This window comes from Hypomesus nipponensis, chromosome 2, assembly GCF_054491055.1.
Source record: "Hypomesus nipponensis isolate SF chromosome 2, ASM5449105v1, whole genome shotgun sequence".
Taxonomy (NCBI): Eukaryota; Metazoa; Chordata; class Actinopteri; order Osmeriformes; family Osmeridae; genus Hypomesus; species Hypomesus nipponensis.
This window is the reverse complement of record NC_140362.1, coordinates 13,958,130-13,985,854: the sequence shown is the minus strand read 5'-3', so window position 1 is coordinate 13,985,854 and position 27,725 is coordinate 13,958,130. Positions and strand designations below refer to the sequence as shown.

At 52.3% G+C, this 27,725-nt stretch overlaps 4 protein-coding genes across 5 annotated transcripts in view; 2 read left to right on the top strand and 2 right to left on the bottom strand.

Annotated features, from left to right (window-relative positions):
- Nucleotides 1–324: 324 nt before the first annotated feature.
- Nucleotides 325–14,382, top strand: klhl32 (kelch-like family member 32). Of its 2 annotated transcripts, none has more exons than XM_084707501.1 (11): nucleotides 325–745; nucleotides 4,774–4,877; nucleotides 5,570–5,777; nucleotides 7,619–7,726; nucleotides 8,053–8,151; nucleotides 8,774–8,980; nucleotides 10,679–11,426; nucleotides 11,818–11,876; nucleotides 12,855–13,047; nucleotides 13,213–13,307; nucleotides 13,393–14,382. In XM_084707501.1, exons 2-11 carry the CDS (start codon nucleotides 4,855–4,857, stop codon nucleotides 13,552–13,554), a joined length of 1,902 nt encoding a protein of 633 aa, XP_084563627.1. In that variant the 5' UTR covers nucleotides 325–745; nucleotides 4,774–4,854; the 3' UTR covers nucleotides 13,555–14,382. The 2 variants fall into 2 exon arrangements, with proteins under 2 accessions (XP_084563627.1, XP_084563634.1); XM_084707508.1 differs by lacking the exon at nucleotides 325–745 and adding an exon at nucleotides 755–1,077.
- Nucleotides 1,607–3,719, bottom strand: LOC146300919 (tubulin alpha-4A chain-like). The gene is made up of 4 exons (XM_084707521.1): nucleotides 3,631–3,719; nucleotides 3,290–3,512; nucleotides 3,025–3,173; nucleotides 1,607–2,661 (listed from the first exon to the last, which is right to left on the bottom strand). The coding sequence occupies exons 1-4, from the start codon at nucleotides 3,679–3,681 to the stop codon at nucleotides 1,681–1,683; spliced, it is 1,404 nt and encodes a 467-aa protein (XP_084563647.1). The 5' UTR covers nucleotides 3,682–3,719; the 3' UTR covers nucleotides 1,607–1,680.
- Nucleotides 14,383–14,700: 318 nt separating the features above from the next.
- mms22l (MMS22-like, DNA repair protein) lies at nucleotides 14,701–24,740 on the bottom strand. The gene is made up of 25 exons (XM_084707488.1): nucleotides 24,660–24,740; nucleotides 24,253–24,436; nucleotides 24,038–24,163; nucleotides 23,633–23,685; nucleotides 23,374–23,461; nucleotides 22,826–23,000; nucleotides 22,547–22,640; nucleotides 22,316–22,440; nucleotides 22,094–22,207; nucleotides 21,802–21,978; nucleotides 21,533–21,595; nucleotides 21,317–21,436; nucleotides 21,003–21,229; nucleotides 19,172–19,678; nucleotides 17,737–17,900; nucleotides 17,363–17,513; nucleotides 17,033–17,172; nucleotides 16,779–16,921; nucleotides 16,516–16,672; nucleotides 16,237–16,382; nucleotides 15,863–16,074; nucleotides 15,519–15,685; nucleotides 15,330–15,423; nucleotides 15,077–15,244; nucleotides 14,701–14,977 (listed from the first exon to the last, which is right to left on the bottom strand). Exons 2-25 carry the CDS (start codon nucleotides 24,426–24,428, stop codon nucleotides 14,902–14,904), a joined length of 3,663 nt encoding a protein of 1,220 aa, XP_084563614.1. The 5' UTR covers nucleotides 24,429–24,436; nucleotides 24,660–24,740; the 3' UTR covers nucleotides 14,701–14,901.
- Nucleotides 24,741–26,680: 1,940 nt separating this feature from the next.
- The window catches only part of LOC146300916 (proprotein convertase subtilisin/kexin type 4-like), a 53,150-nt gene continuing 52,105 nt past the window's right edge, over nucleotides 26,681–27,725 (top strand). The window contains exon 1 of the mRNA XM_084669134.1: nucleotides 26,681–26,848. Within this exon, the coding sequence (XP_084525260.1) occupies nucleotides 26,681–26,848 (168 nt within the window). The remainder of the gene's footprint in view (nucleotides 26,849–27,725) is intronic.

The window sequence follows — 27,725 nt, the reverse complement described above, 5'->3', positions numbered from 1 at the left end:
ACTGTGAGTGAGAGGCTGCGCTCATATCAAGAAGCCATAGCCTATACTCAGATGAGCACTTAGTGTAATTAATGTTAGCCTATAAGAACCTACAAATAAATGTTATAAACATAAAGTAGCAAAGACGTTGTTACGTTGTTTATAGTACAGCAAGATATGTGATAACATATTTTTGACACTTGCAAATCGAAACATTTGTCACATAACCTTTATTTATCAAGTTGTCAATGACGATTGTGGACTTGACGTCACTTGATTCCTTCCTTCGCTCGATACAGTCGCCATAGGCTACCATAAACTGACCAGCAGATGTCCCTATGGAGAAGATGTATCGAACGCTTCGAAAAAGCGATAGCCTACTTTTTGAGAAAAATAGCGACAGAGCTACCTTTTCGAGACAATTGTGTTAAATAGCTCGTTGCTTTCGGAAAGCTTCGTTTCTCCATCACTACTTCTCTGCAGGATAATACTCAAACAATATTGTACCATCACTTTCTTGCTTACATATTTTTTTGCAATGATAAATTGTTTCACTAGAGGGCGACCACATACATTTGATGCGAGGGAAGAGGCGGGGTTAGAATTAGGTTCTACAATATAACAGATAAGTGTCCGCGACAGCTGGCCTTCTGTTATTCCACCCAGTTGTTGTCAACATACACTTTACCGAACTCACAGATGTCGAAACACATTGTTTTCCAAATGAAGCTTCCAGTTGGACTTGGTCACAGCGTATGCATATGAGGTGCGTATAGCTTTAACATTCAATTTAATTTTATTTAGAATATGGGAGACGGCTAAACTCCAGAGATGTTAAGTTGTGGTTGGCTTACTGCTACCGTTTTTGTTTATTGGATAGGTATCCCCATTACCGACAATCTGGCTATTATAGGCTACGACAGCGTTTCGGTAAAATAGGTTCTGTGTTAGCCTACATCCCATGCTCGTTTTGGGCTGAGGCGCGGTCTTGTTGCTAGGAGACCTTTGACAGCTCGCAGATTTGTGAGAGTTAACGTGCGTAGCCTGCAATACACACGATTCTGGGGCTGATCGCCTATCCCCAAACGCATTGAACAGGTAAAGCACATGTCCTACAAGAGTGAACATTGTTGTATTATGAAACAAGACCGCGCCTCAGCCCAAAACGAGCATGGGATGTAGGCTAACACAGAACCTATTTTACCGTATGTAAATGTAAAGGCAAGCTTGCAGGCCCAATCGGTCATATTTAAAATCCAGTCTCAGGTACAGGTCTCTGAAGTAGGCTGTTTACGCTGCTGTGTAGCAGTAGATTGCCTGCGACCAGGCGGGTTCAAGGTCACTCCGAATTAAATCAATATTTCTCTCAGGATTGCTCATCAGCAGACAATCTATGCGGTGTTGACAATCTGGGAGCGCCAGTGCCTATCCTCTGTGCTGAGGTCAAGTTTCATAATGTAACACTGTTCACTCTTGTAGGACAGGGTATTGATTAGTTTCAGTGTATTCCAGACAGGTTGAGGATCAGAGTACAGGACAAAATGGGATATTGGTGTGCGGTTTTACGTTCCACTATCGAGAAACGCTTATGTAGGCTACACCTTGAGCCAAAACCACCAAGACGATGTAAATGCTTAGTACATTTTAATACAAAAGCCACTTAGTACTGTAACAGGTCATAGCACGTAGGGCTACAGGGATTCAATATTCATCTTCCTCCCCCTCCTCACAGCCATTTCCAGACTCTGCCCCCACCTCCTCATAGTCCTTCTCCAGGGCAGCCATGTCCTCCCTGGCCTCAGAGAACTCGCCCTCCTCCATGCCCTCACCTACGTACCAGTGCACAAACGCACGCTTGGCGTACATCAGGTCAAACTTGTGGTCTAGTCGGCTCCAGGCCTCGGAGATGGCGGTGGTGTTGCTCAGCATGCACACGGCCCTCTGCACCTTGGCCAGGTCCCCTCCAGGAACCACGGTGGGGGGCTGGTAGTTGATGCCCACCTTGAAGCCTGTGGGGCACCAGTCCACAAACTGGATGGAGCGCCTCGTCTTGATGGCAGCGATGGCGGCGTTGACATCCTTGGGGACCACGTCCCCGCGGTAGAGCAGGCAGCAGGCCATGTACTTGCCACGCCTGGGGTCACACTTCACCATCTGGTTTGCTGGCTCGAAGCAGGCGTTGGTGATCTCGGAAACGGAGAGCTGCTCGTGGTAAGCCTTCTCAGCTGAGATGATGGGGGCGTAGGTCACCAGGGGGAAGTGGATGCGGGGGTAGGGCACCAGGTTGGTCTGGAACTCGGTCAGGTCCACGTTGAGGGCGCCGTCAAAACGCAGGGAGGCAGTTATGGAGGACACGATCTGGGCAATCAGGCGGTTGAGGTTGGTGTAGGAGGGACGCTCCACCCCCACGTTGCGCTTGCAGATGTCAAAGATGGCCTCATTGTCCACCATGAAGGAGCAGTCCGAGTGCTCCAGGGTGGTGTGGGTGGTCAGGATGGAGTTGTAGGGCTCCACCACAGCTGTGGACACCTGGGGGGCAGGGTACACCGAGAACTCCAGCTTGGACTTCTTACCGTAGTCCACAGACAGACGCTCCATCAGCAGGGAGGTGAAACCAGAGCCGGTCCCCCCGCCAAAGCTGTGAAAGATGAGGAAGCCCTGCAGTCCGGTGCACTGGTCTGCCTATGCAGACCAAACATGGATTATTAATTCATAAAAGTTCAGCCATTTGGAGGACATGTAAATGGACTGCATTTATATACACACACCTAAGCGGCACCCAAAGCACTTAACAATTTTGCCTCATTCACCCATTCATACTCACACACACACACACACACACACATACCGACGGCGAGCTGCCATGCAAGGCGCCGCTGTTCCCATCGGGAGCAACTTGAGGTTCAGAGTCTCGCTCTAGGATACTTGGGCACATGGCCTGGGGTGGAGTCTAGGATCGAACCGACAGACAACCCACTCTACCCTGTACCCCCTGAGCCACAGCAGCCATGCATGTTGTACTCAACATCCAGCTGCGATTCTCACCATTTTACGCATCCTGTCAAGGACGGATTCCACAATCTCCTTGCCGATGGTGTAGTGCCCGCGGGCATAGTTGTTAGCTGCGTCCTCCTTGCCACTGATCAGTTGCTCAGGGTGGTACAAATGACCATAAGGGCCATTTCGTACTTCATCTAATAAGAAATACCAGGAAACAATTAACAGAGTGGGGGAAATGGCTAATTTTAAAAAGGAGATTAATCAAGTAAACATGGCCTCTGGCACCCCCACAGCAGCGGTCCAGACTCACCCACGACCGACGGCTCCAGATCAATAAAGATGGCTCTGGGGACGTACTTCCCGGTACCGGTTTCAGTGAAGAAAGTACCGAAGGACGTGTCGGCCAGGGAGGCAGCGTTGGATGCATGCACTGTTCCATCTGGCAGGAAGCCATGCTCCAAACAGTACAGCTCCCAGCAGGAGTTGCCCATCTGGATGCCTGCTTGTCCGATGTGAACAGAAATGCACTCCCTCTGTCAGTGGATCAAAGTTGTGTTTTTAAAAATATATGCAAGGGGTTAAAGTTGAAACGTTTGATTGGTTAAATTCTCTGGTGAGAGCAATTCAGACAACTTAATGTCATTTACTTACCATTGTAACAACTATTAGGCACACCTGAACAAGCCCAACCCTGAAAATCATAAGCAGTTACCCCTTAAATAGCCCTCCTCATCTTGAATACAGATAATCAGCCTAATGGAGTTCACCTGCTTTTCTAGTCAAAGCAATCAAGTATGGTGGGTGTGACCTTCAACAACCTTGATTGAAAAACGTCATGCGTCAACAGATGTTACTGTATCAGAAAGTTACTGTAGTACAAACCTTTTTAGTAAAATGTTGAGAACAAGTCAACATGTTAGGTTTGAACGATTTTCAATTTTAACTGGTGAGAAGTGAAAACATGGGCCGAGTTTCTTTCTTGAAACGAATGTTGTGTTCATATAGGGAGTTAAAACTACACAGCCTGTTGACCGTCAAATCAAACATAGACTAACATACTGAAAGAAATACTAATCCCATGGTTTCCTGCGGCACTTTTCAGTTAAGGCGGCCGCCTAAGCAACACACACCTGCCGCCATAACTGCGTTGTCAAAAAAACAATAAACAAAAACTTTTTTATAGCGATATCCGCTGTTCTCCTGTTTTCTCCCTTCCATTCAAACCGTGACCAAAGCCAGTCTCCGTTCTCTGCAGAACGCATTAGTCTATCACACAAACTAGCCCCCACCCCCCGATCTGACAGCAAACCCCACCCTACCACCTTAACTAACACATTTTATACAGGAAACCCTGAATCCATTGCTGTACTTGAAGCCTGCTCTATCTGAAGTCAAATAGGATTGCCATTCATTGTTTTTTAATCATCTGCTCCTCCGCCCGAGACCATCTCCACGCTTTGAGTTCAGTTTTAAGCAGATCATGAGGTGGTGAAGCCACTGGCAGTTTCAACATTGTGAACAAATGGGTCATGACCCGACCCCTGCCTCCTACTAAGTCTGTCCGCTCACAATAAAGTGTTTCAACAGCCTTGCAACAGTGGTTGATCAGGGCACATGCACATCAAGTATATTCCCCTCATGTAAACATTCCTTTCATCTGAGAAACGCTACATTTTATACACACAAATCCAGCCTGCAGATTAGTGTTGATTAGGCTAAGCTTCATTACAGCAGGACTGTGTGACATTGAGCAATGGGAGAAAGGGGCTGCCCTGCTAATGGTTGTTTCTGCAGGCTCGCTGACATCACCGGAGAGGACACTGCAGCCCCCAGGACCTCTGGTACACCACACCTCCCCCCCTCTCCTCCTGGAGCATGCCTTCTGAACCTGCACACAGGTAGACATCTCTTACACACACAGTGGCGGTTCTAGAGACATTTTACTGGGGGGGCCAAGGGGGGCCAGTGTTTAATCAGGGGGGCACATTAAAAACAAACAAATGATATTTAAACATTAAATACTTTAATTTTGCTTTACATTAAAATCCTACAAACGGCTCTGGCTCTCCCTCTAGCTCCTCAGCTCTCTCAATACCTTGATATGTTTCTCTAACTTTTGTATTTACTGGGGCAAAAAAGGCTGCAATGTCCCTTCCTCATTTCATGATGACTACTAGAAGAAGATTTTTTTTTTTTTTAATTTACTTTTTTTCTTTCTTCTTCCAGTCAGCTCAGGGGGGCCACAGGGGGGGGCAGGGACATTTTTACAGGGGCCCTGGCCCCTGTAGGCCCCAGTGTAGAACCGCCCCTGCACACATACACACACTCACACAAATGCAGATTCACAGACACACCATCATGTAACACTGACTTTTAGAGTGGAACTTTAATGAGTACCTCTCTACAGACTGACTGACAGGCAGGCAGCACACCTATACATACACACACACACACACACACGCACACACACACACACACACACACACACACACCCACACACACACACACACACACCCACACACACACACACACACACACACACACACACAGAGCTTGGAATTTGATCCCCAGCTGTGTTGTTCTGTGCCAGCGGCTTGACAGGAAAGGGGTTGTGCCAGCAGTCTGGTTTGGTGCCGGGTACCAGGCTGTGCCAGTCAAAGTGCCACCAGGACGCCGTGCTCTCTGCACTCAACCAGCAGCGGAAGGACGGCCTGCTCTGTGATGTCACGCTGGTTGCCGGGCAACAGAAGTTCCACGCCCACAAAGCGGTCTTGGCAGCTTGCAGTGATTACTTCAGGGTGAGTGTGGGTCACCAGGGGGTCATCAACATTTGTGGGTGGGTGGGGGAAGACACAGGGAAGGACACATAAAGGTGTAGTGTCGGATGACATACAGGACGTTGGCAGGGGGAGGCTTCCAGAAACAACATGACCTGTCTGGTCTGGCCTGGTCCTGTCTGGCCTGGTCCTGTCTGGCCTGGTTCTGTCTGGCCAGGTCCCGTTTGGTCTGGTCCCGTCTGGCCTGGTCCCGCTTGGCCTGGTTCTGTCTGGCCTGGTCCTGTCTGGCCTGGTCCCATTTGGCCTGGTCCCGTCAGGCCTGGTCCCGTCAGGCCTGGTCCCGTTTGGCCTGGTTCTGTCTGGCCTGGTTCTGTCTGGCCTGGTCCTGTCTGGCCTGGTCCCATTTGGCCTGGTCCCGTCAGGCCTGGTCCCGTCAGGCCTGGTCCCGTTTGGCCTGGTTCTGTCTGGCCTGGTTCTGTCTGGCCTGGTCCTGTCTGGCCTGAGCCATTGCATAGATGAGATGATGTGATTTAGGGAACCGAGTAGATTAGAAAAATGAATTTAATCCCTCTTGAAAGGGAATGGAGATTAAGCCCCAAATTGCGGGATTATTAATTCTGGGTATTTATTTCTCTCTTTTGCTCTGCAGGGTGGAGCGAGGGTAGGCGTCTCTTGTTCTTCCTCTCTGTGCTCTCGCTCCTTGTGTCTCGTCTTTCATGTCAGAGTGTTTGAATCTGAGGGATGAGAACACTGCTAATCTCTTTGGTTTCTTTTGTCTTATCAGATCAGTCAGCTGCCGCATGGCTCATCTCTCTGTGCTGTTATCATATTCTTTGGCTTTGTTTTAACTCGTTTGTTCATTCAGCTGATAAAGCTTCTCAAAAGAAAAATGGAACAATTTGTCGGTCTGAATAGCATTTTCGGGTATATTTTCTGTCTTACTTTCTTCCTCTTTCTCTCTCCCTCTTCCTCTCCCTCTCCTACTCCCCCCCCTACCCCCTCTCTCTCTCTCTCTCTCTCTCTCTCTCTGTCATACACACATCAGAAGTGATGTACTGTAGCAGACACAGGAGATTGCGGGAAGCTGTCCAGGCTTGTTTACCTGTCTGTTCCCTGTCACCTGTCTCCTCCAATCCCATCACTCTGCCTGGGCCCCTTCGGGAGGCATGGCAGCCAATCACGCCAGAGCAGCTTCTGACTCTGAGGGAGCGTTTGATGTGACAGAGCAGGCGGTCGAACATACAGTAGTATGATCTGTACGACCACATACCGTACCCCTCATCTCCTCTTCTCTCCTGTCCTCTCATCTCTCAAGGTCGGGAGAAGCCTAAGCGGCGTGGGACTAACAGTGGAAGTCCTCTCGAGCTCCCTTCGGACGCGCTCCCTCACACGCACACGGCACACACGCACACCCCCACCCCAGGTTCTGCCACTGGCCTGTGCTCAGTCAAGCAGAGGACGTTTAATTAAAACAGCTCAGCCATGCTGAGAAACACAGCCTTTATCTAACAGAGAGCAGACCTGCTCTAGCAGCACACAGCCCGGCAGTTCCACCCCTAAATAGGACACAGGAAGTACACACGGCTCTGCCTTTGAATGTTCAAGTACCCACACCATGCTCCTAGCCTGGGTCTAGGTATAGGTTCAGGGCTAGGTCTGGATCTAGTTTGGCCTGGTCCTGGTCAGGTTTATCGCTTGTTCCTGGTTGTCTGATCAATGCCTTTCCGTCCTCTCATGGTGCGACATCGATCAATATCTTTGATTAGAGAGAATCCCGCTGGAAACCCAGCAGGACTTCTAGGACAGTCTGGGGCTTTCATCTCTAATGGAGTGTGTGTGTGTGTGTGTTTGTGTGTCTTCAGGCCATGTTCAGTCTGTGCATGGTGGAGAGTGGTGCTGGTGAGGTGACCTTGCAAGGTGTAACCAGCCTGGGACTCAAACATGCTCTCGACTTCGCCTACACTGGACAGGTGCGAACCGCAGGACAGCAACACAACACGCCTAGCTAGCTATCTAGAACACAGCATGCTAACTATGACACAGCTCGATATCTAGAACACAGCTCGTAGCTAACTTGCACCGAGCTTGCTAATTACCACACATCTAGCGAGGTAGAACACAGTTAACTATAGCACAATCAGCGAAACAAAAACCCCGCCATCAACAATCCACCCTCCCCACACATATGATTAAGAGTTACGTAACCTAAGGTAGCACCCGTGTATGGTCAGGTGCCGCGTGGTATGTTTACGTTGAGCTGGAGCAGGAAGTGGTCTCACTAGGGTCCTCTCCCCAGATCATGCTGGAGCCGGGGCTGGTCCAAGACGTCCTGTCGGCCGGGAGTCACCTGCAGCTGCTGGAGCTGCTCAGTCTGTGCTCGCACTACCTTATCCAGGTACACACACACACACACACGTACGCAAACACGCGCATTCACAGTACATCCACGCATATATAGTATACACCCATACACACACACACACCCACGCACGCATACGCACACACGCATGCATGTCTCCAGGTGTACATGTTCACACACAGTCCCCGTCACCGTTATCCCTGGCCCCGGACCTGCAAGGGGAGCGGTCCACTGACATCACCGTTGTGAACCATGTTCTTCTGTGCCATCTGCTGGTGGGCTGGAGGTGGAGTTGGACTGCATGCCGGGTGCTGGTGAAACTCTGAGCCAGTAGATGGCAGTCTTCCTCCATTGTCCGTCTCTCATGATTGTGTCCTCTCCTCCTCTGTGTGTGTGTATTATTCCCTGCTTTCCTCCTCCTCATCAAGTCTAATTGAAGTGAACAAGAAATCGTGACAGGAAACTAACTGTACGTTTGTGTGCCTGTATGCTTTGTGTGGTTCTGGGTTCGTGTGTTTGTGTTTGTGTAACGTGTATCGGTGTCTGCCTGTGTGTGCGGTTGTGTATTCCTGTGGGTATATCCTCATTTGTGTGTATATTTCTGCTTGTATTCCTACGGTGTGCCCGTGTGTATTTCTGTGTGTGTGTGTGTCCACAGGAGCTAAGCAGCAGTAACTACCTGGACCTGTACCGGCTGGCTGACTTGTTCCACCTGCCGGCAGTGGCGGAGGCGGTGGTGGCCTTCCTGGTGGAGCACCTGAGCGAGCAGCAGGAGGAGGAGGTGCAGCTCCTCCCACTCGGCCTCCTCAGGGAGGTGCTGCAGAGCGACCGGCTCACCTCCCTCACCGAAGAGGAGATCTGGAAGGTACCTCGGCACCTCCTCGTCACACACAGACACACACAGATACACACCGACACACACAGAGACTCTTGTTAAACTTGTCCTTGTTGATGGCGCCCGCTCCATTGTTGGAACAGGAGGGAGCGTGTGTGTGTTTTTGTATGTTTGAAGAGTAGGTGTTGTGTGGTGGGGGGGAGGAGGGTGTGGGGGCAGGGGGAGTGTGGCTCAGGCGTTTTGACTGTTCATTTGCACCAATCAGACCTCCCTCCTCTCCCGCTGCCACCCCCACCCCCCCACCCCCGTCTCTGATTAGTCGAGCGGCGTCCCCATCAGAGCTCCAATCCCCAGCTGTCACTCCGGACGCCGGCTGATTGAAAACAATCAGGCCTCTGATGGCACAATTACCCTGACCCCTTAGCCCGCGCCCGCACCATCATCACACGCTGATTAGGCTGCCTAGGCCTCCTTCACTGAGCCTAGAAGGTTAATTTGGGAGTCAGACGGAAGCGAGCCCGTCGTCCACAGCCCGCGAAACGTGCGAGTGACAAATCCCCCGGCCGATATGGTCTGGCTGTCAATCATCGTCAGCAGAACTGCTCCCAGAGTCTCACGCACTGGAAATCACATTTCTTGGTCGTTCTTGTGTATGTCTTTTCTTTTTCTTCTTCTTTTTTTTTCCTTTCTTTCTTTCTTTCTTTCTTTCTTTCTCTGTCACTCCACCTCTTTCTCCTTCTCTCTCTCTCCCTCCATCTCTTCTCTCTCTAGTTGATGGGTTTTTTCCCCGTGGAAGTTGTGTGATCCGGCGTGACCTTCAAAATCAGATGGTGTAGCACGCACACCTCACCCCCCCCCCCCCCCCCACACACACCTCCATATGCAAACACACATCTGCCTTAAACAAACACATTTTCCCTTACACATAGACAGACAAAGCAGCAGGGAGAGCAGAGCGAGAGAGAGAGAGCGAGAGGGGGAGAGAGGGGGGGAGAGGAGGAGAGAGAAGAGGAAAAGAAGACCATGATCAGACAATAATATGCATAAATTATGCATATGTGTTCTATAATTGTGTGTTCTAAATTGTGCTTTGTTATTGTCATGACTGTGATATCATCATATGTGTGTGCGTGAAATTGTAATTGCTAGTGTGTGTGTGTGTGTGTAGCTGTGTGTCAGTGGAGCCAGCAGAGTGGAGCTGTGCTCATTAGGCCAATCTAGCGGTGGTGTAATAGCCTCCCTGTGTCTATCCTGATTGTGCTAAGAGGCTCCTGTTCCCCCTGAGGGGAGTATCGGTGACCAGCCTGCATGTCGCCCACTCTCCCTCTCCACCACTACAACTAAACAACCTCCCGTTCAATTACACTCTCTGCAGCCCACCATGCTCATACACTGAATATATACTGTTGTGTGTGTGTGTGTGTGTGTGTGTACACTGGCTCACTTGTCTTGATCTCGCCATGCTGTTGTGTAGGTGTTTAGAATACTAATCAGCGTGACTCCGCTCGCCTCCTCTCTGCTCCTCTGCCCATCCGCCCCCCCCCCCCCTCCCCCCCCCCCTCCTCATTACACTCCCCCACAACTTTCCTCCTGTTCTCTCACCCCATCTCCTCCCCCTCTCTTATCCTCTCCTCTTGTATCCTCCCCACTCCATTCCTCTCTCCTCTCCCTCCCCACTCCATTTCTCTCTCCTCTCCTCTCTGCTCCCACCCCCCCCCCCCTCTCTAGTTGGTGGTCCGGTGGTTGGAGCGGGACTGTCGGTACCAGTACAGCGAGGACCTCCTCCAGCACGTGCGCTTTGGACTGTTGGCCCCGCCCACCCTGCAGCAGCTCTCCTGCTGCCCCCTGGTGCGCTCCTGCCCCTCTGTCGCCGCCCTGGTGGAGGAGGCCCTGGACTACCACCACACCCCCTTCTCCCAGCCCCTCCAGCAGAGCGCCCGCACCCGTCCACGCCGCCAGGCCCTCGTGCTCTACCTGGCCGGGGGCAGGAAGCGCGAGACGACCCGGGTACGAGAGCTGCGCTACTTCAACTCAGCCAATCGCAAGCTGGTGGGCGGGGCCTCAGACTGGGGCGACCTGATGGGCGGGGCTTCGAACTGGAGCGAGGTGGCGGCCATGACGACAGGGCGGAGCCACCACTGTGTGGCCGTCATGGGGGACTTCCTGTTTGTGGCGGGGGGGGAGGTGGAGCACGCCACAAACAGGACGTGCGCAGTGAGGACGGCGTGCCGCTACGACCCCCGGGTCAACCGCTGGACGGACATCGCCCCCATGAAGGCGTGCCGGGAGCACTTCCTGCTGGGCGTGCTGGGCAGCTTCCTGTACGCGGTGGGCGGGAGGAACGAGCTGCGGCAGGTGCTGCCCTCCGTGGAGCGCTACTGCCCCCGCAGGAACCGCTGGAACTACGTCCAGCCCTTTGACCGCTCGCTGTCCTGCCACGCTGGCTGTGTGGCAGACGGACTGCTCTGGGTCTCAGGTAGACACGCAACCACACACACACACACACACACAGACACACACACACACAACCACACACACACGCAACCACACACACACACAGACAGACACACACACACAACCACACACGCAACCACACACACACACACAGACAGACACACGCAACCACACACAGACACGCAACCACACACACACAACCACACACACACACAGACAGACACACACACACAACCACACACGCAACCACACACACACACACACACACACACACACAGACACACACACACACAACCACACACACAGACAGACACACACACACACACACACACAACCACACACGCAACCACACACACACACCCACAGACATACACACACAGTGTACAGGTGTTTAACATTCCTGTGTATTCCAGGCGGAGTCACCAACACAGCTCAGTACCAAAACCGACTGATGGTGTTTGACCCAGAACAGGTAACTATGGAAACCCATGATAATGCGAACCTGGAATCATTAATGCTGTCACCGGTGAGCTGCCAACCACCTGTGAAACGGGGAAGTGTGTAGCTGTGTGTGTGTGTGTGTAATAGGAGAGAGAGGGAGGGAGGGAGGGAGAAGAAGGGGGTGGGAGAGAGATGGAGGGGAGGGCAGGAGAATCTCATTTGAATTCATCATGGATCTCTATTCAACTCTTGCACCTCCATTAACCATACCCCCCCCCCCCCACACACCTCACACACACATACACACTCAACAGATGGTCACCAGTAAACACCCCCGCACACGCACACACACCATCAACTCCAGTGCACACATGCACACGCACACACACCATCAACTCCAGTGCACACATGCACACGCACATTCACTAGCTCACAGGCACTCTTTGCACTCACCAAATGAGCAACGACACACTTGGGACAGTGTGTGTGTGTGGTGTGTGTGTGTAGAGCGTGTCATTAAAGGAGGAGGAAACACACCTCCCACCCTGCTGGTATAGTAACTCACTCTCTCACTCTCTCACCCTCTGTGTCCTCATCCTCCTCTCTCCTTCATCCTCCTCTCTCCTTCATCCTCCTCTCTCCTTCATCCTCCTCTCTCCTTCATCCTCCTCTCTCCTTCATCCTCCTCTCTCCTTCACTCTGCTCTCTCCGTCATCCTCCTCTCTCCTTCACTCTGCTCTCTCCTTCACTCTGCTCTCTCCTTCATCCTCCTCTCTCCTTCATCCTCCTCTCTCCTTCACTCTGCTCTCTCCTTCATCCTCCTCTCTCCTTCACTCTGCTCTCTCCTTCATCCTCCTCTCTCCTTCACTCTGCTCTCTCCGTCATCCTCCTCTCTCCTTCACTCTGCTCTCTCCTTCATCCTCCTCTCTCCTTCACTCTGCTCTCTCCTCTCCCTCCCTCCCATGAAACCCGTACTATCCTTCCTCCTTCTCCCCCCCACACACACCAGAACAAGTGGCTGTCCCGGAGCCCCATGCTCCAGCGCCGTGTGTACCATGTGATGGCGGCGGTGCGGCGCCACCTGTACGTGCTGGGCGGGAACGACCTGGACTACAACAACGACCGCGTCCTGGTGAGGCACATCGACGCCTACCACCTGGACACCGACCAATGGACGCGCTGCTCCTTCAACCTGCTCACCGGTGAGCGCCGAGGACGTAACACACGTTTACACACACACACACACACACACAGGTAGACCTAACTTTGTCTCGGCTCCTTCCCTCGCGGGGCACAGAGGATGGCCCTGTATCACACACACACACACACACACACACCTCAACCTAACCCTGTACTGTCTCCCACAGGTCAGAATGAGGCGGGAGTGGCGGTCCATGACCACAAGATCTATGTAGTCGGAGGTTACTCCATCTGGACCAACGAACCTCTGGCTTGTATCCAGGTAAGATGACTGACTGACACTAACCAGCTTGGAGTTCGTAAGCTCTATGTTCCGCTATCGTCACGCTCCACTTGCTCTATTGTAGGTGCTGGATGTGAGCTCAGAGGGAGAGGAGGAAGTGTTCTATGGACCCACTCTGCCATTTGCATCCAATGGCATCGCTGCTTGCTTCCTGCCCATCCCCTCACTGACCTGTCCAAACCACCCCAGCCTTCAGGAGCCGTCCCATTGGATAGGAGCTGTCTGACCAATCACATCACCCAGGAATGGGGGCGTCTGACCAATCACATGACTGTCCAGAAACGGTCTGACCAACCACGGGACAGGACTGGGTATATCTGACCCATCAGTACCACGTGATGGGAGCTTTTTGATCAAATACTGGAAAGGATATTAGCTATCTGACCAATCACAAAACAGAATGTGAGCTGTTGGACCAATCACAGCGCAGGATAGGAAAGTGACCAGAATACTTTCCCCAGACATACAGGTCTGCTCCTGTCGACCTGTTTTCAATGCATTATAGGACTGTATACTCTACTCTCTATCTGTGGTATATTTAACAGGGCTATAGGCACTCCATCTACACAACAATGGCCCAGTTTCCCAGACGTGGGTTAAGCCTAGTTCTAAAGTAAGAGCAAAATTCAATGAAGATCTCCATTGAAAAAGTATATAGTCTAGGACAAGATTGAATCCATGTCTGGGAAACTGGGCGTAAATGTTTACCAGGGCTATAGGTACTGTATATACACAGCTACTACATATTTATCAGGGCTACAAATCCTGTATTTAAGTTGCACTAGAGCTGCCTGCGTGGGTGCTTCTTCAGGATTTAAGGAAGACCTGGATGATTTCTGACGACCATGTTCTGCTAAGAGGTTCAGAGCTTCGAGAGGTTCTCAGCTGAACAGACACGTTCACCAGCCTGCCCACACACTCTGCATAGGTCAACCGAAGCTCTGTGACACACCGTACGATGACGTCATTGAACTGCTGACCAATCAGGGGCACTTCCTGGACAGCGGAGGAACTCGAGCCGCTCTGTTCTCGTAATAAAGAGGATCTGTTTGAATCAGCGTGTGTTCTTTACTTCTTCGCTGTCTCATCCAGAGAGCAAAACAGGACAGTGGGATGTTGGAGAATGCAGATAGAAAAATTATGGAGGTGGGGGGTAGGAAGGAGAGAGGGCCACTGTAGGAGGGAGACAGGGGTGTAACTGTAGGACAGAGGAAGGCCGTTTAGCAGTATGGGGGGACTAGTGTGTGCAGTATATAGCTGTGACAGGAAGTAAGATCCTGATTGAGAGAGGCAAGACGGGGCTGTCGTGAAGCCAGGCAGCGTGGACACTGCTGCCTCACACGCGCACATATGCTGCATGTCAGGTGGAAAGTTTACAGAGTTTCATCTTCATTTTAATCACAATCCACATCATTATCATGAATGTATGATAAACACAATCATACTGCATCTGTACAAATACAAATAAATTAATAGAAGCCATACATTATGTCCAAAGCATATATATTCTGGCTTCTATGTGTCAGCTGGGGGGTCAGGGGTGGGTCAGGGGTCATGTGATGAGGTCCAGGGCTCACTCCTCCTCCAGACTGATGGCCTCAGCTTGGCCTACATCTCCCAAAATGCTCAGCAGTTTCTTGTAGGCACTCCTGCAATCCAGAGAGTAAGAGAGATTTTAAAAAGAGAGGGGGTGAAAAGGGACCGATGACTTCATCCTTCCGTTGTGAGAAAGAGAATTGCTTCCTCACCTCAAGGTGCTGTTCCTGCCCAGGCCTCTCTTATGTTCCGTGTTCCTCAAGCTCAGAGACAGAACCGGCACTAGAGCCTGCACCACTGGCAGATCTAGAACCGCCACAGTCTCCAGAACACTGTAGACCTGCTTGTCATACACACCCTCGTTCTGCTCTACAAACGACCTGCAGGATGGACACACACACATGGATTAGGGATACGTATCGCTGCAGGTACTGGGTAGAGAGGCTAGGAGGTCAAGCGACTTACTTTAAGACAGTGGTGGTCTGGTTACATGGTCCATCTGTTGCAGCTGCACACCTCTCCACTAGCAGCTGCAGAGCCTCTGTAGCGATCCTCCTCACTGACACACACACACACACACACACGTCAGTCAGCTCAGATGCACACGCAGTACGTTCTGTGTGTGTGTGTGTGTGTGTGTGTCTGCAGTCTCACCCTGTGGCTCGTTGACCAGCATCAGACAGCGCAGCACGGAGGGGAGGGGCACGGTGAGCAGGGCGGGGTCAGCATCCTTGTTCCGTCTCAGCAGCTCCAATAGGAAGGCCAGGACTGCGGCCAGGCGGGGAGGAGGGGCGTGGCCCTTGAACTGCAGGAAGTTGTCGCTGCATTAAACGGGGAGGGTCAGAGTTAGCAGGTTGTGTGCTGGGTCAGTTATGATAGGCCTACACTCTATACTGGTCGACCCACCAGAGACTTTCAAAACTACCAAAGAATACAAACTACCAGACAGTTATACAAACTACCAGACAGTCATACAAACTACTAGACAGTCTACCTACCAGAGGACCTGCAGGATGCTCCTCCTCAGTCCTGCCCCATGGGGGGTGGGCGTGGCCTCGCAGGCGGCCAGCAGCACCGGGTGATTGGCTATGACTCCAGCGGAGGGCGTGGCCGGGAGGAAGTGGTCCAGGTACTTGGCGATGACGCTGCGGAGCTGTTGCTTTAGCCCCGCCCCCTGAGACTGGGATATGCCGGCTGCCACGGACAGACCCTGGACAGAGGGACAGGTAGAGTCTGTTACATATCTGGATAGGGGAGGTTACCCACAGGTAGAGGGGCAGTTACCCGCAGGTAGAGGGGCAGTTACCCGCAGGTAGAGGGGCAGTTACCCGCAGGTAGAGGGGCAGTTACCCACAGGTAGAGGGGCAGTTACCTGTAGGTAGAGGGGCAGGCTGTCTCGCAGGGCCTGCTCCAGGTGGGTCAGGGAGTGGGGCAGCAGCAGGACCTCCACCAGGCGGAACAGTTGCTGCTGGGCCCGGGAGGAGGCCAGCAGGGGGCTCCAGTGCTTCACCACACAGCCTGCAACAGCACAAGGGACACATGAAGAAGTCAGATACCTCCGCCAGGCCTCCACCCACCTCAAGCTCCACCCATCTACACCCCAGGAGGCAATCTCCATCCACCTCCAGCCCAGCACACCAGCTCCACCCACCTCCAACCCAGTAGGCCAGCTGCAGACCCTCTGGGTTCTTGTTGACCAGGTAGGGCTTGACATGCTTCAGAAAGTCTCCCAGGTAGTCCAGAGCCTTGGTAACCATGGCAGCGCGCTCCGACAGAACCTGGAGACCACCGTAGACCCGGCCCACGGCCTGGACCGGGAACGAGGAGAAAGGGAGAGAAGTATGCATGTCAGGTGACACGTCTGACACAGGTGTGCGTGTGTGTATGCATGTTTATCCCCTGTGTCTGCTGTACCTTGATGAAGAGCTGCAGAGCTGGTCTGGGCTCCGGTCTGGAGGCTGCAGGCTGCAGGCCAGAGCGCTGCAGCAGGGAGTCCACCTCAGGCAGCCGCAGAACCAGCCTGGTCAGCTCACCCAGCTGTTCCTCCAGAGCCCTGCCTGTCAGCACACACATCATACAACCCCCAAATCACTTTTTGAGTAGAGTGTGTGTGTGTGCGTGTGTGTGTGTGTGCGTGTGTAGCATCGCTAGGGCGTGAGATTCTGTACCTGCACGGCTGTCGGACCTGTCTGGGTTCTTGTGAAGGTGCTGCTGGAGAAAGCACCGGAACCAGGCTCTCACACACAGAGCCTGGGCCGGACCGGAAGCAGAAGCACCTGAGCCGGAGCTCACCGCCGCCACCAGCTCACTGGGAACCAGAAGACTGGTCAGGCTCTTTTTACACACAGAGAGCCTGCAGCTGTTCACAGCAGCTCCATACCCATGTATACACAGGACACAAGGTCAACGAGACAGGGAGCTAGACCAGAGTAGTCGAGGTCAGACAGCAGGTGAGCGAGAGGCAGAGAGACCAGAGTAGTCGATGTCAGAGTGAGTACCTGTCTTGCAGCAGGTGAGGCAGGTAACGAGTCACCAGGAGGGGGTGAAGCATGTCATCCCAGCCAAAGCAGTGCATGATGGACTGGACAGGGTTAGGCTGGAGGTCCTGGGGGGCGGAGCTCGGCAGGTCAAAGGCCAGGAGAGTGAATCCTGGGAAAAGAGTCAACAACCATTTAATTAATTAACAACCATAAGAAGGATCCAAGTTGATCTGAATTTTTTTTTGCAAACCAAAAAGGTGTGATTAAGGTGATATATAGTATACTATAGTATTTCTAGTGGATAAAAGTATTCAGATCACAAATGCTGCGGATTGAACATGCTTTGCTAATACAGGAGGCAGTGTGTGTGTGTGTGTGTGTGTGTGTGTGACCTGCGGCTGCGTCTGCCAGGGGGGCTGGGGGGGTCTGGGTGAGGCGCAGGCTTCGCAGGAAGGGGAAGAAGTGGGTCCACAGGGCTGCTGCCACCGCTAGGTGGCGCTCTCTCCCCACACTGGCCACCGAGGGGCCCGCCTGGACGCCGCGCTGATGGACCCGCCTGAAAGACACACACACAGACACGCGCACACACACAAGTGTTGAAGTCATTATTCAAGACCAGATCCCTCTCCTCCAAACCAGTCGTTTCTTCCCATCTGTACCTTCTCTCAAATCCTCCCTTTTCTTTTCACCCCTCCGTTCCCCTCCCCCCGTTCCTCTTCCCTGCTCTCTCTGGGGGGATTAGTGGTGTATTGGTGCGGCGTGGGGCAGAGGCTGAGACCGACAATCCCCCTCCCCCCCCCACACACACAAACACACACACACCCTCCCAGCGGCTGGCATTAGCCCAGATAAGCAGCTGAAGGAGCTGTAATCTCATTTAGACGAGAGATGATCCCTCTGTCCCTCCTTCACCCCGAAAGGGGGGGGGGGGTATGGGTGGGCACTGGCACCTTCTCCAAGCCCCCCCTCCCCCCACTGCTTGTCTCCCTTTCACACACACACACACACACACACACACCTCGGCTGCGCCTTCCAGCAAGGTTGTATCTAATCCAGAGAGAGCTGAAACAATCGATTAGAGCCTGAATTCATTAGCCTCGTTACCACGGCGTTGCCACGGCGGCGTGGTCCTTTCACACACATCAAGACTCATTGTACAAGACATCGTCAGAGTCCCCACTTAATCCCCTTTGGCTGTGCAGCGTGCGAGCACACACACACACACACAAAGACACAGCGGCAGACAGAGACACACAAACAAACACGACGCACGTTGACACAGGCAGCATGACAGACACACACAAAGATCCAGTGCACAAACACACACACACACACACACAGAGAAGACAGACAGGTTAGGTATCCTGGCGCCTCTACTGCTGCTGCCTGTCAGTCTCCAGACCCCTGTTTCACCTGTGGCCCTCTGACCCACGCTTGGTGTAACACACACCTGTGTCCTGCAGCTGAACCCTCCATGCCTGAGGGGCCCCTGGGGGCCGTAACTCTAGGCAGGCCTCTGCCAGCACCTGCTGGGGTGAGCCGGGGGCCGCAGGGCTCCAGAGAAGGGCCCCCCCAGTCCCAGGGCCTGAGCAGAGAGGAAGAGCACAGCCCTGCCTTTGTCAGGTCCACTGGGCCCTGAGTGTTCTGGGACCTGGGGACTGGGGTGGGCTTTGGGGCAACTCAAAAAGCAGACAGAGGCAGGGACCGGTGAGTGGGGTGTGTATGTGTGTTTGATTGCGGACTTAAGTGCCTACACTTAGCATAGGCGAGTGTGTGCAAACACACACACACACACACATACACACAGGTGTCTGTGTGCTTCCTCACCGGAGCTGGGACAGCACGACCTGCAGGAAGCCGAGGGCGGAGCCCAGCTCAGTCTGCCGGCAGGCGGGAAGCAGGAGGCCGAAGCCCTCGTTGAGCAGCCGCTCCTCCGACTGGCCGAGAGCCCTGCTCGTCTCGAACACCTCGGCCACGCCCTCCAGGTAGGAGGCGAGCGGCGGCCAGAGCGCCAGGCGCCTGGACGGCTCCGTGGTCCGGAGGTAGAACTCCCGGGCCGACTTGGAGAAGGAGTCGGCAAGCCAGCAGGCCTGGGGCCCCACGTCCAGGCCCCGGTCCTGGAGCAGCAGCAGCAGGGCCAGCTGGCCCCTCCACACCAGGCCCCGCTGGGCCGGGGGGCCGTCCCAGGGCAGGAGCCCCAGGAGCTCGCACGCGCGCCCCGCCACGTCCTCCGGCTCCGCCCGCAGGGCCACCACCAGGAAGAGGAGGAGGAAGTGGGCGAGCCCCGCCTCCGACAGCTCCTGCATCCGACGCTGGTGGAACTTGGAGTACACCCTGGAGGGAGGGGGGAAAGAGAGAGAGAGACAGACAAAGAGAGAGAGAGGGAACGAGAGAGACACAGACAGAGAGGGACACAGACAGAGGGGAAGAGAGAGAGACACAGACAGAGACACAGACAGAGAGAGGGAACGAGAGAGACACAGACAGAGAGAGAGGGAACGAGAGAGACACAGACAGAGACACAGACAGAGAGAGGGAACGAGAGACACAGACAGAGAGGGAAAGAGAGAGAGAGTGTGGGGGTGGAGGGGAGTTAACTCTATTACTTATGATAACATAATAATTTGCTTGACTGGTCCCAGCAGTGCATCATATGCGATTAGAGCCTAACTAATAAAAAGGCTTCAAATGACGCGGCGCTCGTATAGAATAGCAACGTGGAGCGTTGGAAGTGAATATACAGTCCATGCATTCCAGGGAGCTCGCAGGGAAAGCCATTACATTACTAATGCCCCAACCACTGTCAGAATCTGGAGAAGCTGTTTGGAATTTGAATGAGCCCCGGCCTAAGGATTGGAGATGCGTTGTATATTTCATGACTGACGTGTTGAAAAGTTAAAGAGACATGCGTAGGAACAGATCGTGTGTGTGTGTGTTGAGAACATACGCACACACACACACACACCTGTCGGTCGGCTTTCGTGTTTGCGGGTCTGTTTATTTTGGGGGATTTGTTTGTTTGTCTGTTTGTCCAAGACAGCTCGTTTCCGGGGGCAACCAGATGCTCCAGTCTCCCAGGGGAGGTGATCAGGCCGTTGCCATGGCGGTAGGCCACCCCCTAACTTGGTTCCTGGCAGCAGCAAACCAGCTTTAGAAGACTAACGACACGGCACGAGCATTAGCCTTCACCCCCGCGGGCTGGGGGCCGGGCAGCGGGTGTTGGTTATTAACATACGGCCTCAACACAAGTCTCAAATCGCATACTTTGTCCTGTCACTTTTAATACTCCAGTTGCCCATATGAAGTACATACGGTTGCATGCAGTCTGCATACAATCGGCACAAACATTGTCATAGCTCTGCACCTCGAACCCCCTTGATCATTCATCCGTCACATTTCCTAGTGAAAAATTGTTGGTTGGTCTTACGCTGCGCAGAAGATTGTGGGCTGCCAGAAAAAAGCATGCTGGCTGGCATACTGCAAAAAGCGACCAGGCTTCCCTTCATCCCTCCACACCATATGTCCCTCCCTCATTCTCTTTTACACCCCTCCCTCCCTCCCTCCCTCCCTCCCTCCCTCCCTCCCTCCCTCCCTCCCTCCCTCCCTCCCTCCCTCCCTCCCTCCCTCCCTCCCTCCCTCCCTCCCTCCCAGTCTTCACCTCCCCTTGATCTGCCTCCAGGGGGCGCTGTCCTGGGCCAGGTAGAGTGCCAGGATCCTGAGGAAGAGGAGGAAGGAGGAGGCGTGGCGGTAGAGCTGGGCGTGGCCTGCGGAGCGCAGGGGGGCGGGGCCGCAGCAGCTCCGGGCCTGCTCCAGCAGGGCCAGGGGGCTCCGCGACACGCTGCCCAAAGAGGACACCCCCAGCCAGGGCACGGAGAAGGAGCCTCCCTGGGGACACCACATGGGGGAGTGCGGGAGTGAGGAATACGGAGGAGGTGGAGGGGAGGTGGAGGGGAGGTTTTTAAGCGGTCTCACCAAGTGCCGGCTGTAGTACTCCCAGAGGATAGACACGGTGCTGGTGTTGGGGCCCCACATGAGACACACACTCAGACAGCAGTGCACGTGCATCCTGACCTGCTCCTCCTGCAGCCCTCCCTACACACACACACACACAGCGTTCAGTTTTGAGACAGCAAAACAAGTAGCCTGTTCCCCCAGCACGGTCTCAGGGCAAGGCAGGGCGGGCAGTACCTTGGGGTTACAGGAGGCCCTCAGCAGCTCTCCTACTAAGCTCCAGTTATCCTCCAGCTGTTTCTGTGAAGACAGGGCACGACTCGCGTAAATGCCAATTTGCACGACAAATGTTGGATACAAATAGTCAACATACGCTGTCACACACAATCTCCAATCCACCCCAGGGCCCCCCCACTCCCACCCCCACCCCCCCACCCCAGACCTGCCGAGTGCCACAAGGGTATGGTCCTGGGTGAGAGAGCCCCCCCCCCCCCCCCCCCCCCTACCTCAGTCTGAAGGCTGCCACTGCGGCTGTACTGGCCCAGCTCTGCCAGGTGGGTCACCAGCCACCAGCTGAAGCCCAGGGCATCCTTGCAGGGTGGGAGGGGGGCACCCTGGCCAGACTCGGGCCGGGGCCCCCCCATCAGAGGACGCAGCAGGGTGTTCATGTAGCTCCAGAAAGACTGGGGGGAGGAGGAGGCAAACAGATGCTGAATAAAAACACCCACTGCCGTGATATGGACAGGTTCGACTCGGAAGGTTGTCTGTGTGTGTGTGCGTGCGTGTGAGAGAGCTCACCGGCGTGTGCAGCACCTTGCTCCTGTGCTCCAGCAGGTGTATGAGCTGGATCCACAGCTCCCTGCTGCAGGAGCACAGGTACGGCTGGCTGCTCTGCGCCTCCGTCGGACGCACCTGCAACACACTGACCAGTTACACACACACACACACACACACACACACACACACACTAACAGCAAGGTGGCACAGAGTTGGGACAGCTCCAGGTCAGGGGGGAGTCACCTTGCAGTACTTGCTGATGGCCAGGCTGGTGAGGTCACACAGCAGGTTGGTGAGCTGCTGCTCCAGCAGGCTGACGTCGGTCACGTTCTCTCCTGTCAGGTCCTGCTGCACGTACACCACCTGGCCTACACACACACACACACACACACTTTATAAAAGGTGGAAGGCTTCCAGAACCCAGTGAGTGCAGGCCTATAGAGGGTGTGGGATGTCCCCGGGGGCGGGGCCTACCCTGCATCTTGTGACCCAGCAGGTGCGGCAGCTCCAGAAGGGACCAGTGGAGGTCCAGGTGCAGGTGGAGCAGGTGCCAGGTGGGCGGGAGCAGCTGAGAACACACACACAGACCAATCAAAGGCTGTGAGACATGACATGACACAGACAGGCAGACCAATCAGAGAAAGGCAGAGGGACCATGAAGGCCACGTCCGACACAGAGAGACAGATCACGCCCTACATTCACATACCATCAACACCGTTAAGTTCCATTTTGCCAAGGGTGGAGGACAGTACCTTGCCCATGTGTTGCATGGTGAAGGCAGCCTGCACGCTGGCGGGCATGTCTCTGAGGCGCCCAATGAGGAGAGAGAGCCCAAACAGCTCCTCCAGCAGAGCCGAGGGGAAGAGGGCCTCCAGGGCCTCGTAGGGGTGGGGGGCAGCCTGCTCCGGCCTGGGGGGCGAGAGGAACCTGCGGGAGGGGCACAGCCGGCGGTCACACGGGCAGGCAGGAGGAAACGGGAGGAGGGGGGGAAAGAGGAGTAGGCAAGGGGAGGAGTCGGAGGCAAGTGAGGATGTGTAGGGAGTCAGGTGGCTGAGCGGTTAGGGAATCGGGCTAGTACTCAGAAGGTCGCTGGTTCGATTCCCGGCCGCGCAAAATTAAGTTGTGTCCTTGGGAAAGGCACTACTACTTGTATCGGGGGAATGTCCCTGTACTTACTATCGGTCGCTCTGCTGAATGATTACATGTAAACGTAGGAAAGGGAGGTTTAGGGAGGATCCTTACACAGTTGTTGTGTGTGGGTGTGGACTGTCTGTGGACAGCAGCCAATCGGTGTCCTCACCTGTAGAGGAAGACTTTGACATACTGAAGGAACTGCACACACTGGTGCCTCAGGTCCTCAGCCTCGTAGTGGAGTCCACTAGCCTGGCCTGAAACACAAGCCACATCACAACTACATTACACAATTAGAATCATCTCTTAACAGCCAATGAAGTCACTTCTACTCAATAGAACACAGGCAGCTCGAAGGTGTGAAGAAACATCAGCTTGTGTCTCGACATTTCATGATATGCAGGAATGTGGAGTCAAAGATAGCTCACCAAAGTCATGAGAGCTGGATTGTGCAAGTGTCTCCAGTTTGAACACCTTCTGTCTGTAAGATGACAATACAACAGTCTCATGAGACACAGTTCACTGTGACCACATGATGCCCTTACCCGGCTCACAATTTAAAACATGTGTTTAGACTATAGCTTGTTTACATGCAGTAGTTTAGATTTATTCTTTTTCTGGCAAGACAGTTGTCTGCAGGGAAACTAATGGCTATGTGACTTGTAATGTTTACTGTACTGTGCAGAGTGCAAGTGTGATCAAGTAGTAGAGAAAAATAAGGTGATGAATTCCTGATGACTATTTGAGATTTGTTTCAAATGTAAAGTGCGTTACAAATCCAATCTATTATTAGTATGATTATTATTATGATGAGGTGAATACCTCGCCCTCACCTGAACAGGCCGAACAGCAGCTGCGTGGATTCCACCAGGGCCGTCTCGGTCACCCAGAGAAAGCCGAACAGCTCCACGGTGTCTGATTCATAGTCAGCCGGGGCTGGGTCCAGTCTCAGCAGCAACCTGGAGCAGCGGAACCACAACAGTTGCGCTCAAACCAAAAAACAGACTGTTAAAGTTAAAACACATTGAGGACTTTAAGTGTAACTTACCTTTTCAGTGAACCTCTGCCGATGTAAGCGTCTGGTGAGACTTGCAGGGTGTTATCCCGTCCCGGTTCGGAAAGGCAGCCGAAACAGGGTGGGCGAGCGGGAGCCAAACTGCACGAACTCTCCGCTGCGAACGGTGACACCGGAGGAGTGAGAGACTGATTGAAGTCCTCGTCCATTTCGTTCACTGCAAAGAAAAATACATTGCTACACAATGTGTATTGTTGCACCCCGCTTTAGTGAGCTGTCACAAAGCCAGCAAGCATGCTAACTTAGAAAACTATAAGTTGCTGTTGGCTAGTCAGGAACCACAACAAAGCCAGACAACAATCCAGACAGCAACGCTTATTTTCATCAGAATATTGCGAATATCTATATTCCCGAAGTTAATTATGATCCTTTCTTCTTACGCAGATTGCTAATATCGCTTCCTTCTCGTTCTCTTTTGTATATTTGGGTTTACTGCCTTTGCCGCGCTCGTAAGCTGGGCTTGCGCAGTCGGAAACCCAAGGACGTCTCTTCAATGATTGGTTCGCCATTCTCTAGAGAGGCGTGACCAGGCTGTTAGTAGAAATACACAAGACTGTGCAATAAAACACGTTGTTGCATACACACTATTTTTTCAATAATATTCATAATACTTACGAGGTCCTACAGCTCCCCACATGCTCTATAGTATTCAGCCGGTTTCATTCCGGTTTCAATATCTAAATATATCTAAATACTTACTCTGTATACACTAAATACACTGTATAATCCATAATCAAAATGTAGCAATTATTGAGTTTAATACAAAAGATCCAAAGTCATCATAATTATCTACGATGACATGCGCTCCACTTTTAATTAAGGTTGACATTTAATAATGCGTAATAAGTTTTACGCTTTGGAAGACAGTTATTTAGTTTTTCAAGAAAACATTAGTTGTGTAATCCTAGCCTGTTCTGCTGGTGCAGCAGCAAGCAGCAGTGACCTCTGAGTAAGCCAGCTGGCAGTGCATGGCCTCGAGTCCGACCTCTGGAAGTCTTGTTAAAACCGTTAGCATTAAACCTCTTTCTGAAAGAGTTCTATGTAGTTAAAACCTATAATGACTTTGCATAATGATGTACATTCTCTATCTTCACAGGGTTTTCTCTGGAAGAGATCTGACCATTGTGCTGAGGAGGGAGCCAGTCAGCTTTATCTTGGAACAAACCCAGAGGCCTCAGCTTGATCAATTAGAGCCCTGAAAAGCCCTCTCCCTGGCCCTTTCTTCCTCCTGGCTGGGAGGGACAGAAACTTATCAGTCTCTCTGAGCGATAGGACAACGGGAATAAGTAGTTTGTCTATAAAAATGTCCAGGTGCTTTATCAGTGTCCCAGTAGGCCGGAGGGCCTCTGTGTTCTATGCAGTGAACCTTCCTTTCACTGCCTCCTTCCCTTTATTATTCTCTTTCTATCTTTCGTTCTTTCGTTCTTTCGTTCTTTCTGTCTTTCTTTCTTTCTTTCTTTCTTTCTTTCTTTCTTTCTTTCTTTCTTTCTTTCTTTGTCTTTCTGTCTTTCTGTTTTTCTGTCCTTCAGTCTGTCCATCTTTCTCCTCCCCCTTCTTTATCTTCCCCCATTCTCTCTCCCTCTGCCTGCGAGCTGAGAACAGCGTGGTCCTGCCCAGTGCTACAGGGGTTGACTGAGGTTCAGTCCCCTCGGGAAGCTGTTGGATATGAGCCAGGGGACTGAGCCTTGCTGCATGCTGCAGAAGTACGCTGTGTGAGTCATGGTGCTGTGTAGTCCAGGAAGCACTGATTAATACACAGCATGCACCTCCTCTACAACCCAGATCAGCTCGGCCGCCTCTTCCAAACATTCTACTTGTGAGATGAAGCGGTCGTTCATCAAGTATGATAAGACGATAAGAGGCAGAGGAAGGGATGGCACACTGTATAGCAGTCAAATAAAGGCCCCTTTTTGCATGTCCACAAACTACTGGTGTGTCTCCGATGCTTTGCATCAAGAGATGAGATAAAGAGAGAGAGAGAGAGAGAGAGAGAGAGAGAGAGAGAGGGTGAATGAGAGAGAGTGAGAGACAGAGAAAGAGAGAGATACTGAAAAAGGTAGAGAGAGAGAATTGTCTGGTCCAGCTTCAGCCAGTCCTTACTTAGACAGCAGTACTACTAAAGACAATCTCCCAGCGACTGCTCTACAGCACCAGGTGAGTGGATTCAGATGACAGTCAGAGACCATACTTATACATACCTAGTACAATAAGAACCACAGACCACTGGATTTCAACCAGTTTATTCATCAGGTTTTTTTTGTAACGAGCAAACTAGTGACAGTGTGCGTGTACTTGTGTGTGTGGGGGGAGGAGTGTAGGTGTGTGTGTGTTCCAAGGGCTGAAAAGACAAAGTCTTCCTCTTTACTGCCCGTGCTCCAGGACAGTTAGAAGAGCAGCCTTCATGTTCCTGGCCGTTCAAGCTGCAGGCTTCCTGCTGCAGTGCCTGTCTATGGCCACAGGGGGGCAGCGCAGCTCCAAGCCCCAAGTGTTCTACGCTGTGGAGATAAAGGGAGGAGCCACATCAGCCAAAGTCCTGGCCCAGCAGCATGGACTCCAGTTCATCTCCCAGGTCAGAAGCACGTTCAGGAGCATCCATGGACCCTCACTTTCATGTTTCTTAATAGTTTTATCGAGGCTCTCTGTCAGGTGAGCTTGAAACTGCTGACTGTCGATTCCATTTGAGGATATCGGACTTTCCACAAATTACAGCAGTGTCTCTGAATATTTAATATCTGATCAAAGACACACACACACATACACTACTTCTACTTAACCCCATTGTGGGCCTGTGCATTATTGTATTATGTAGAATCCAACGGAATGACCTATACGGAAATAATTTGCTTCACCGAGTCTGTCCTCATCTGTCAAAGTCACGTATATTACTATATTCTTTATTTTAATTTTTACAAAGAAGTGTCGTTTTACAGACTGGTTTGAGTTTAATTAGTGTTTGATCGTCTCCCCTCTTCACACAGTCTGCAGACTATATTCTATCGCCATGCACGCCCGCTAAATGTCAACCATATTAAATCCTCTTAGTAACATCACATCCTGTTCAATAATGGGAACAGGGATTGGCTCAATGAATGTGGATCATACTCCACTTTATTCAAACCCAACTTCTATGGTGAAACTAGTATTGTTTCTAGGACAATCAGGAATAAAATGAAAGTTAAGTTCTGTTTATATACAGTATGTATGAAAGCATGAGAAACAAGCATGTGTGTCGACTTAAAACAGGAAGTCACACATCTCTAACCAATGGTGTAAGGCCTCCCAGAATGCCCCTCTTTCTAGTGATGTGGAATACCACTGCTAGATTACCATGTCATTTGCATAGTATTACCATGTCATTAGCATGTCATTACCAGAGCCTAACTGGTGTTGGTGCCTGTAGACCATGTATCATCTTTCTCTGCCCCCCTCCTCCCTCTCTCTCTCTC

Bases quoted from the DNA above. Each gene is read 5' to 3' on its own strand.
- klhl32 (XM_084707501.1), top strand. From the start codon at position 4,855: ATGCCTTCTGAACCTGCACACAG. The intron at 7,727-8,052 runs GTGCGAACCGCA...TCCTCTCCCCAG, and splicing joins ACTTCGCCTACACTGGACAG to ATCATGCTGGAGCCGGGGCT. The intron at 11,427-11,817 runs GTAGACACGCAA...TGTGTATTCCAG, and splicing joins CGGACTGCTCTGGGTCTCAG to GCGGAGTCACCAACACAGCT.
- mms22l (XM_084707488.1), bottom strand. From the start codon at position 24,428: ATGGACGAGGACTTCAATCAGTCTCTCACTCCTCCGGTGTCACCGTTC. The intron at 21,230-21,316 runs GTGAGACCGCTT...TGGTGTCCCCAG, and splicing joins AGTACTACAGCCGGCACTTG to GGAGGCTCCTTCTCCGTGCC. The intron at 17,173-17,362 runs GTACTCACTCTG...TCTGGTTCCCAG, and splicing joins CCTCACCTGCTGCAAGACAG to TGAGCTGGTGGCGGCGGTGA.
- LOC146300919 (XM_084707521.1), bottom strand. From the start codon at position 3,681: ATGATTTTCAGGGTTGGGCTTGTTCAGGTGTGCCTAATAGTTGTTACA. The intron at 3,174-3,289 runs GTGAGTCTGGAC...ATTTCTTATTAG, and splicing joins TCTGGAGCCGTCGGTCGTGG to ATGAAGTACGAAATGGCCCT. The intron at 2,662-3,024 runs GTGAGAATCGCA...TGGTCTGCATAG, and splicing joins TTGACAGGATGCGTAAAATG to GCAGACCAGTGCACCGGACT.